The following is an 11877-nucleotide window of genomic DNA, read 5'->3' as shown; positions in this document are numbered from 1 at the left end:
GTGCAGCGTACACATGCACATCGATGTGATCCACTTTCCTGTTAATGTGTTGAACAACTTCTTAATGTGGTGACTGTTATTTTGTTTGCCTGCTAATTAACATGGAGCGAGATGAGCAAGTCTCACATCCTGTTTGTATCCTTATGGTTTGTATTCTTTTTTTTTTTTTTTCCAGCTTCAGCAGAGTTCCCATGGAGAGCTGTTGCGTGTTTTGAAGATTCTAGATCAGGCTTTAGAGCCACGGACGTTCCTGGTTGGAGAGAGTGTGTCTCTGGCTGACATAGCTGTTGTGACGGCTGTGCTGCTGCCTTTCAAATATGTAAGTCTTTGTGCAAAGACAGTCTGTGTATTTGCTCTTAAATGCTTTGAGGATGGGGAAGAGGTTGTGTATGAGAGCTTTTTATCAGGAAAACACATTTTGTGTGTTTTCTGCCAGTTTGCACGGAATCAGAAGTTCAGAGGGAAGCGCATAAGGATTTTGTTGATGTAGAGTTTATTCTCTTCTGAAGTACACTACCGTTCAAAAGTTTGGGGTCACTTTGAAATGTCCTTATTTTTGAAAGAAAAGCACTGTTCCTTTCAATGAAGATCACTTTAAACTAATCAGAAATCCACTCTATACATTGCTAATGTGCTAAATGACTATTCTAGCTGCAAATGTCTGGTTTTTGGTGCAATATCTACAACCCCGATTCCAAAAAAGTTGGGACAAAGTACAAATTGTACATAAAAATGGAATGCAATAATTTACAAATCTCAAAAACTGATATTGTATTCACAATAGAACATAGACAACATATCAAATGTCGAAAGTGAGACATTTTGAAATTTCATGCCAAATATTGGCTCATTTGAAATTTCACGACAGCAACACATCTCAAAAAAGTTGGGACAGGGGCAATAAGAGGCTGGAAAAGTTAAAGGTACAAAAAAGGAACAGCTGGAGGACCAAATTGCAACTCATTAGGTCAATTGGCAATAGGGCATTAACATGACTGGGTATAAAAAGAGCATCTTGGAGTGGCAGCGGCTCTCAGAAGTAAAGATGGGAAGAGGATCACCAATCCCCCTAATTCTGCACCGACAAATAGTGGAGCAATATCAGAAAGGAGTTCGACAGTGTAAAATTGCAAAGAGTTTGAACATATCATCATCTACAGTGCATAATATCATCAAAAGATTCAGAGAATCTGGAAGAATCTCTGTGCGTAAGGGTCAAGGCCGGAAAACCATACTGGGTGCCCGTGATCTTCGGGCCCTTAGATGGCACTGCATCACATACAGGCATGCTTCTGTATTGGAAATCACAAAATGGGCTCAGGAATATTTCCAGAGAACATTATCTGTGAACACAATTCACCGTGTCATCCACCGTTGCCAGCTAAAACTCTATAGTTCAAAGAAGAAGCCGTATCTAAACATGATCCAGAAGCGCAGACATCTTCTCTGGGCCAAGGCTCATTTAAAATGGACTGTGGCAAAGTGGAAAACTGTTCTGTGGTCAGACGAATCAAAATTTGAAGTTCTTTATGGAAATCAGGGACGCCGTGTCATTCGGACTAAAGAGGAGAAGGACGACCCAAGTTGTTATCAGCGCTCAGTTCAGAAGCCTGCATCTCTGATGGTATGGGGTTGCATTAGTGTGTGTGGCATGGGCAGCTTACACATCTGGAAAGACACCATCAATGCTGAAAGGTATATCCAGGTTCTAGAGCAACATATGCTCCCATCCAGACGACGTCTCTTTCAGGGAAGACCTTGCATTTTCCAACATGACAATGCCAAACCACATACTGCATCAATTACAGCATCATGACTGCGTAGAAGAAGGGTCCGGGTACTGAACTGGCCAGCCTGCAGTCCAGGTCTTTCACCCATAGAAAACATTTGGCGCATCATAAAACGGAAGATACGACAAAAAAGACCTAAGACAGTTGAGCAACTAGAATCCTACATTAGACAAGAATGGGTTAACATTCCTATCCCTAAACTTGAGCAACTTGTCTCCTCAGTCCCCAGACGTTTACAGACTGTTGTAAAGAGAAAAGGGGATGTCTCACAGTGGGAAACATGGCCTTGTCCCAACTTTTTTGAGATGTGTTGTTGTCATGAAATTTAAAATCACCTAATTTTTCTCTTTAAATGATACATTTTCTCAGTTTAAACATTTGATATGTCATCTATGTTCTATTTTGAATAAAATATGGAATTTTGAAACTTCCACATCATTGCATTCCGTTTTTATTTACAATTTTTGTACTTTGTCCCAACTTTTTTGGAATCGGGGTTGTACATAGGTGTATAGAGGCCCATTTCCAGCAACTCTCACTCCAGTGTTCTAATGGTACAATGTGTTTGCTCATTGCCTCAGAAGGCTAATGGATGATTAGAAAACCCTTGTACAATCATGTTAGCACAGCTGAAAACAGTTGAGCTCTTTAGAGAAGCTATAAAACTGACCTTCCTTTGAGCAGATTGAGTTTCTGGAGCATCACATTTGTGGGGTCGATTAAATGCTCAAAATGGCTAGAAAAATGTCTCGACTATATTTTCTATTCATTTTACAACTTATGGTGGTAAATAAAAGTGTGACTTTTCATGGAAAACACAAAATTGTCTGGGTGACCCCAAACTTTTGAACGGTAGTGGATGATGAGCCACTTTAACCATCTTTTAAGCAGCAGCAAAGTCATGTGACTAAAACACTGGGATAGAGCTCGTTCAGGGATGCTGCTCGAAGACACGGTTGTCTGAGCAGAGAACGGCGCCTACGTCAATTTCGTTTGTCTCTCTACAGGTGCTGGAGCCTTCAAACAGGAAGTCGCTGGTGAATGTGAGCAGATGGTTTGATACTTGTGTGAACCAGCCTCAGTTCCTGAAGGTGTTGGGTAAAATCTCGCTCTGTGAGAAAATGGTGCCTGTGACGCCAAAACCTGATCCTGCTTCCGCTGCTGCGAACAACAGTACGCCCAACGGCACAGCTGCCGCCGGTGAAGGTATGCATGATGAAGAGACAGTCGCTAAGATTCTAATTGTTGGCCAGAGTGTTTGTGTGAGAGTTCTCCTACTTCAGTCACATGTACTTACATTCACGGGCCGCTTTAATCGAATCAGAATCAAGTTTATTGCCAAGTGCGTTCTCACATGCAAGGAATTTACTTTGATGGTTGGTGCATGAACAGGTAAGAAAGAGGGGGGAAAAAAGGACAAAAGTAGTTATAAATAGAATAATAATCTCGTCTCATTATCTCTAGTCGCTTTATCCTGTTCTACAGGGTTGCAGGCAAGCTGGAGCCTATCCCAGCTGACTACGGGCGAAAGGCGGGGTACACCCTGGGCAAGTCGCCAGGTCATCACAGGGCTTAGAATAATAATAAGAATCTAAAATATACAAATTTCAAAAGTGGACATATGTAATAGGAACTTGTTCTCGATTCTAAGATTCCTGTTCTTGGCTGCAGGAGTGGAACCCAATGTGGTCGTCTGTTCTGCTGTTGCATGCTGAGATGCTTTTCTGCTCACCACGGTTGTAAAGAGTTGGTATGAGTTATTATATCCTCCCTGGTAGCTAGCTCAAACCAATCTGGCCATTTTCCTCTGATCTCTCTTATCCACAAAGCGTTTGTTTCCACCCACAGAACTGTTGCTCACTCAGTGCTTTTTGCATGGGTGCAAGTATTCCGGCATGTGCCGGAAGCTCCGGTTTTTCCGGTTCTGAAAAAGTCATTTTTCCAAATTGTGTAAATCTGTTGAGATTTTCCGGGGGTGGCCTTCTCACTGACTCACTCTCAGCGTATTACCTGGTTACCGCGGTACGGTCTCTGCACGAGACAAATCTTTTCATCTCGTCTTCGCCACAAACCTCATTCAATTTATACGCCGCTCACCGACGAGCGGTCCTGACTAGCCCGTTGTTTCACGGTGTTATACATGTGTGATATCATGTTTCACGCACGTAGCACATTGTTCGACCAAATCAACACAGCTATTCCCATGAGTCGCCGTTTCTTTTGGTGCAAGTTAGAACGGTGCTTTTGATTGGCTCACTGTTAACTGCCGTCCAATGAAACTTCAGCTTTTATAATAAGCCTTATTTCGCTTCCCTCCCTTGCGACAGGACAGATCAAAGTGCTTTGCTTCTGGTTGCTGATCAAAATACAGTGGGGAAAACAAGTATTTGATCCTTTGCTGATTTTGTTGGTTTACCCACTAAGAAAGACTTGATCAGTCTGTAATTTTAATGGTAGGTGCATTCTAACATGTGGAGACAGAATATCAAAAAGAAAATCCAGAAAATAACTTTTAAATATCTATATTAATTTATTTGTATTTTATTGAGAAAAAGAAGTATTTGATCCCCTAGTAACCATCAAGAGTTCTTGTTAATACAGACAAGTTAGACTCTCCAAATTACCTTGTCACCTAAATTGAAGACACCTGATATCACTAATGACTTGTAGAAAAGCCACCTGGCCACAGAATCAATCAGTTTGTCAGACTCCAAACTCTCCAACATGGGAAAGACTAAAGAGCTTTCTGTGGATTTAAGGGAGAAGATTGTAGACCTGCACAAGACCGGTATGGGCTACAAAACCATTAGCAAGAAGCTGGGCGTTAAGGTGACAACTGTTGGTGCAATTGTGCGCAAGTACAAGACTCACAACATGATCATCAATCGACCTAGGTCTGGGGCTCCAAACAAGATCTCACCTCGTGGGGTTTCCAGGATCATGAGAACGGTGAGAGATAGACCTAATACAACACGGGCAGACTAATGGCCCTTTTCCACTACCCTTTTTCAGCTCACTTCAGCTCGCTTCAGCTCACTTCAGCCCGACATGGCTCGCGTTTCGACTACCAAAAACCAGCACGACTCAGCTCGCTTCAGCCCTGCTTAGCCCCTAAAACTCGCACCGTTTTGGAGTGGGGCTGAAGCGAGCCAAACCGTGCCGAGTGAGGCTGGGGGCGTGACCAGACACTCCCCTGTGCACTGATTGGTGAGGAGGAGTGTCCTCACATGCCCACACACGCCCCGCGAGCACGCTGGGATCTGTAAACACCTCAAACCCGGAAGAAGAAGAATTACGAATTACGAGAATGTCTGAAGCCTTATGCGCCTCGCCTCATCTATACGCTCTTGCCAGTATCTGTCCGCGTTGTCAGTGACAACAAGCCACAGCACCAAGACCAGCAACACTAACGACTCCATGTCCTCCATGTTTATTGTTTACTATTCGGGTCGTGAGACTACCGCTTAAAAGCTCACTGATGTCACTGTTTGCGCTGCTTAACGACATCACCTGACGTCCACCCACTTTCGCTAACTCCACCCAATGTGTCCACCCACTTCCAGCCAGCACGGTTCAGCGCGGTTGTAGTCGAAATGCAACTCCAACAGCCCCGCTCAGCTCAACTCAGCCCAACTCAGCACGGCACGGCTCAGCCCAACTCAGCCGCGTTGGTAGTGGAAAAGCGGCATTAGTGGATGATCTTAAAGCAGTTGGGATCACAGTCACCAAGCAAACAGTTGGTAACACTTTACACCGCAATGGTCTAACATCTTGCAGTGCTCGCAAAGTACCCCTGCTTAAGAAAGCACATGTGCAGGCCCGCCTGAACTTTGCCAATGAACATCTGAATGACTTGGAGAGTGACTGGGAGAAGGTGTTATGGTCAGATGAGACCAAAATTGAGCTCTTTGGCATCAATTCAACCCGTCGTGTCTGGAGGGAGAGACATGCTGCTTATGACCCCAAGAACACCATCCCCACTGTCAAGCATGGAGGTGGTAACATTATGCTTTGGGGGTGTTTTTCTGCACAGGGCACAGGGCTACTTCACTGTATCAATGGGAGGATGGACGGAGCCATGTACCGTAAAATCCTAAGTGAAAACCTCCTTCCCTCTGCCAGGAAGCTTAAAATGGGTCGTAGATGGGTCTTCCAGCAGGATAATGACCCAAAGCATACAGCCAAGGCAACCAAGGAATGGCTGAAGAAGAAACATATCAAGGTCATGGAGTGGCCCAGCCAGTCTCCGGACCTGAATCCTATAGAAAATCTATGGAGAGAGCTGAAGCTCAGAGTTGCCAAGCGACAGCCACGGAATCTTGATGATTTAGAGGTCATTTGCAAAGAAGAGTGGACCAAAATTCCTCCTAATATGTGCAGAAACCTGGTCATCAACTACAAAAAACGTCTGACCTCTGTGCTTGCCAATAAGGGGTTTGCCACAAAGTACTAAGTCCTTTTGGCAAGAGGGTTCAAATACTTATTTTCCTCAATAAAATGCAAATAAATTAATACAAATTCTTTAAAGTCGATTTCTTGATTTTCTTTGTGATATTCTGTCTCAGCATGTTAGACTACACCTACCATTAATATTACAGACTGATCGAGTCTTTCTTAGTGGGTAAACCAACAAAATCAGCAAGGGATCAAATACTTGTTTTCCCCACTGTATGTCAAACTGAAGTTTTTATTGGAAGGCTCCAATACAAAAGAATTAGAAAAGACGTCTAGAAATAAATGGAGACGGGAATGGTTAAGCGAGTGTGACAAAAACGGTGACAAATGGGGAATATGGCTGAGAAAACCGGACGTCCCGGGAGTTGCGTATTGTGATTACTGTTCAAAGACTATCAAGTACGGTTCCAGCGGGAAGAAGGGACTTTAAAAGTCACGCCGACGAGACTAATCACTTTTCTGATTTTTGTGCTATGTAGTAATAAGTGAATTCAAAACATTTATTGGTGATTGAAATTGTCATCTGATATTGTGTGATGTGCAAATGCAATGTGCTTTCTTCTAGAATTGAAATTATTCATCACAAGTATCTGCTTTTATAAATGTTTTTTTTTTTTTGACATTTGGTTACCTTTCAATTATTAAATAAAAGTAAGGTAAGTCTTGAAATAACTTTGTTAGCTTTTTTTTATCATCTTTTCTAATGTGGTTTTTAGGTTAAACTCATTTGTAGTCAGTAATGGATTATAAAATATAGATATTTTTGTAGATGGAAAAAGCTGAATCTTATTTGCTAAAATCCAGGAGTTTCTGAGGACATCAAGACATGTGGGCCCCTTATTTTAACTCCAGCTGTGTATATATTGTAAAAAAGGTATCGCAGCAAAAGCAGATTAAAAATGGTTGTTTCAGCATTTAAATTAGTAGTTGCTAGATGTTTTGAAATATCAAGCCTTGTACTTAAAATTTTATTTCAGATGAATTGATGAAATGTATTAAACATTTGATCAGAATATGCAAATCATATAACTATTAATATTATAAATGTTTGCATGAGACAACCATTTTAACTTGTAATTTAAATTTTTTTTCGAGCCCTAAGGGGGACTCGCCCCCCCCTTTGTACCTTCCCTGCATGGCTGCGCCATGCACGTCTGACTTTTGGCCCTTTTCCACTACCCTTTTTCAGCTCGCTTCAGCCCGACACGGCTCGCGTTTCGACTATCTCAAAACAGCACGACTCAGCTCGCTTCAGCCCTGCTTAGCACCCAAAACTCGCACGGTTTTGGAGTAGGGCTGAAGCGAGCCAAAGCGAGCCGAGTGAGGCTGGGGGCGTGAGCAGACACTCCCCTGTGCACTGATTGGTGAGGAGGAGTGTCCTCACATGCCCACACACGCCCCGTGAGCACGCTAGGATCTGTCAACACCGTAAACCCGGAAGAAGAATAATTACGAATTACGAGAATTTCTGGAGCCTTATGCGCCTCGCCTCATCTATACGCTCTTGCCAGTATCTGTTGGCGTTGTCAGTGACAACAAGCCACAGCACCAAGACCAGCAACACTAACGACTCCATGTCCTCCATGTTTATTGTTTACTATCCGGGTCGTGAGACTACCGCTTAAAAGATCACTGATGTCACTGTTTGCGCCGCTTAACGACATCACGTGACGTCCACCCACTTTCGCTAACTCCACCCAATGTGTCCACCCACTTCCAGCCAGCACGGTTCAGCGCGGGTGTAGTCGAAATGCAACTCCAATAGCCCCGCTCAGCCCGACTCAGCACGGCACGGCTCAGCCCGACTCAGCCGCGTTTGTAGTGGAAAAGCGGCATTTGTCAGACTTTTCAGGTTTTTGAAAATTTTATACTTGCACCCATGTTTTTGTTTTTCGCACCATTCTGTGTTAACTCTACAGACTGTTGTGTGTGAAAACCCCAGGAGATCAGCAGCTTCTGAAATACTCGAACCAGTCCATCTGGCTCAAACCAACACCCACAGTGGCCACAGTGAAAGTCCCACTTAGAGATCACAATTTTTCCCCATTCTGATGTTTGAAGTGAACATTAACTGAAGCTCTTGATTTGTATCTGGATGATTTTATGCATTGTGCTGCTGTCAAGGGATTGGCTGATTAGAGAACTGCATCAAACAGCAGGTGGATGGGTATACAGTGGGGCAAAAAAGTATTTAGTCAGCCACCAGTTGTGCAAGTTCTCCCACTTAAAAAGATGAGAGAGGCCTGTAATTTTCATCATAGGTACACTTCAACTATGAGAGACAGAATGGGGGGAAAGAATCCAGGAAATCACATTGTAGGATTTTTAATGAATTAATTGGTAAATTCCTCGGTAAAATAAGTATTTTGTCACCTACAAACAAGCAAGATTTCTGGCTCTCACAGACCTGTAACTTCTTCTTTAAGAGGCGCCTCTGTCCTCCACTCATTACCTGTATTAATGGCACCTGTTTGAACTCGTTATCAGTATAAAAGACACCTGTCCACAACCTCAAACAGTCACACTCCAAACTCCACTATGGCCAAGACCAAAGAGCTGTCAAAGGACACCAGAAACAAAATTGTAGACCTGCACCAGGCTGGGAAGACTGAATGTGCAATAGGTAAGCAGCTTGGTGTGAAGAAATCAACTGTGGGAGCAATTATTAGAAAATGGAAGACATACAAGACCACTGATAATCTCCCTCGATCTGGGGCTCCACGCAAGATCTCACCCCGTGGGGTCAAAATGATCACAAGAACGGTGAGCAAAAATCCCAGAACCACACGGGGGGACCTAGTGAATGACCTGCAGAGAGCTGGGACCAAAGTAACAAAGGCTACCATCAGTAACACACTACGCCGCCAGGGACTCACATCCTGCAGTGCCAGACGTGTCCCCCTGCTTAAGCCAGTACATGTCCAGGCCCGTCTGAAGTTTGCTAGAGAGCATTTGGATGATGCAGAAGAGGATTGGGAGAATGTCATGTGGTCAGATGAAACCAAAATAGAACTTTTTGGTAAAAACTCAACTTGTCATGTTTGGAGAAGAAAGAATGCTGAGTTGCATCCAAAGAACACCATACCTACTGTGAAGCATGGGGGTGGAAACATCATGCTTTGGGGCTGTTTTTCTGCAAAGGGACCAGGACGACTGATCCGTGTAAAGGAAAGAATGAATGGGGCCATGTATCGTGAGATTTTGAGTGAAAACCTCCTTCCATCAGCAAGGGCATTGAAGATGAAACGTGGCTGGGTCTTTCAGCATGACAGTGATCCCAAACACATCGCCCGGGCAACGAAGGAGTGGCTTCGTAAGAAGCATTTCAAGGTCCTGGAGTGGCCTAGCCAGTCTCCAGATCTCAACCCCATAGAAAATCTTTGGAGGGAGTTGAAAGTCCGTGTTGCCCAGCGACAGCCCCAAAACATCACTGCTCTAGAGGAGATCTGCATGGAGGAATGGGCCAAAATACCAGCAACAGTGTGTGAAGACCTTGTGAAGACTTACAGAAAACGTTTGACCTCTGTCATTGCTAACAAAGGGTATATAACAAAGTATTGAGATGAACTTTTGTTATTGACCAAATACTTATTTTCCACCATAATTTGCAAATAAATTCTTTAAAAATTAGACAATGTGATTTTTCTGGATTTTTTTTTTTCTCATTTTGTCTCTCATAGTTGAGGTATACCTATGATGAAAACTACAGGCCTCTCTCATCTTTTTAAGTGGAAGAACTTGCACAATTGGTGACTGACTAAATACTTTTTTGCCCCACTGTACCTAATAAAATGGCCGGTGAGTGTATATTGTGAATTGGTCACGGACTACGGATTCACGGAAATACAATAATAAACTATGCAAAATACGGAGTGGTTACGGATTTTAATACTAGTAATTTACGGATTGGTCACAGGCGTTTCAGTATATTAGGGGCTGGTTATGGATGGTGTATCGTGGATGGTTAATTTAACGGACATTGCTACGAGCCTACGGAGCAGTGACAAGGACTTCACAAAGATTGTCTCCACGGTGACGGTATCTGCCGATGGGAGCTACACGATGGAGGTAGAAGCGCCAGAGAAAGTTGAGCCAATCAGCAGACGAGTCTTTCAGTAAAAGATGTGGAACATCTAATATACAGAGAACACCACTCTGAAATGCCATTTTTCCCAAAGGGGGTGAAGTTTTACGTATTTCACCCAAAGACTGATCTAGAAAAGTTTATATCAAGAAGTTTCCATCCCGTTGTCGTCATACTTTAAGAACGTCGCGGTGTTGGTTTACATCGGTGATGAATCGATATCTAAACCGAAGGCATATGGAAATTGCATAAAGCAAACAAAAAGATCCCCAAGACCAAAGCCTCCTGCCATTTAAAAGATGGAGGAGACGGTAAAAAGCAACACGGACCAACCGAAGTGCCCTTAAATTATACAAAGAGTCCGTAGCCGCAGAAAAGAAGGCGGAACTCATGGACATGCCACGGACTGTCTGTCAAATCTGTTACCTTAAAGGGAAAAAAAACAAACGGAAGAAAAGCTGACTGAAGACGCCCTAATAAATTTGCAAGCAATTGTATATGAATAGATAGGATTTGTTAATTTCATTGCACCTTTTCTGGATCTTATTGTAATTTTAGGCATGGAAGACATGACGCCAGAATTGTAAACTCCTCCGTATAAAACAAATTAAGAAGTCTAAAACAAATGTTTTGGACTTCGTAAGTTCATAATTAAAACATCTCACCCGCATTCAGAGGTGGACAAAGTACCCAACTTCATTACTTAAAGGAGAACCGAAGTAATTTTTAAACTTGCTTTATTTCTTAATTAACGTGTTATTCAATGACGTTTTCGGTTTTAGTAACCTTATATCGTGACTCGTATTGGCAACTAATTGCAATTAAATATTATACTTATCGGCCTATTCGGTGTTTAGCCATGTTGAATTTAGTTCGTCGAAACGTCAAGTCTCAGCCAGGTGTCAGTGCCATCATTTTGAAAACTGTTTTCCAAACGAAGTATTGCACAAAAACGAGTTTAAATGACGATTCCTGCCTACTTTTTTCAAACTTTCCTGATTGCCATCAAAACAAACAAAACTTCCGGCTTGATTACATCAGCATTCGAAAGAAGGCGCGTGCGTCTTTTTGACAACGTTGGCAGATGTTGGTGACTTTGATTTCCGCTGTACGTTTTACTTCCGTCCTACGACGTCTTGCACAGGTTTCGACGAATCTCGTTTACGGCCGTTGCTTTGACATATGGAGTGATATATTACAGAGCATATTTCAAACACTCAGAACTTGCTGTAGCAGTGACAAAATAGCGATCAAAAATGCATTCCAATATTTAATAAAATGAGAGAAATAGAATTTTGATGATAAATTTGCCTTCAGTTCCCCTTTAAGTCCAAGTACAGATCCCACTGGTCAAATGTTACTCCGATACAAGTGAAAGTTGTCCAGTCAAATTTTTACTGAAGTACCTGTTTTTAAAAATACTTAAAGGGGTACCAAATATAATATGAGTGATTCCACGCTTATGGGTACTGAAATGGGGACATGAACTTATTTTTAAAAATTCACCTAAAACCATTTCTTTTTTTACCATCAGGTCACAAAACATGT

General features: G+C 42.6%; 1 protein-coding gene across 1 annotated transcript in view; it reads left to right on the top strand.

Annotated features, from left to right (window-relative positions):
• Positions 1–11877, top strand: part of vars1 (valyl-tRNA synthetase 1) — a 113498-nt gene that overhangs the window by 3097 nt on the left and 98524 nt on the right. The window contains exons 3-4 of the mRNA XM_060921557.1: positions 176–319; positions 2798–2996. Of these exons, the coding sequence (XP_060777540.1) occupies positions 176–319; positions 2798–2996 (343 nt within the window). The remainder of the gene's footprint in view (positions 1–175; positions 320–2797; positions 2997–11877) is intronic.

This window comes from Neoarius graeffei, chromosome 5, assembly GCF_027579695.1.
Source record: "Neoarius graeffei isolate fNeoGra1 chromosome 5, fNeoGra1.pri, whole genome shotgun sequence".
NCBI classification, from domain to species: Eukaryota; Metazoa; Chordata; class Actinopteri; order Siluriformes; family Ariidae; genus Neoarius; species Neoarius graeffei.
The sequence above is the reverse complement of the archived record's forward strand: the minus strand, read 5'-3'. Positions and strand labels throughout refer to the sequence as shown.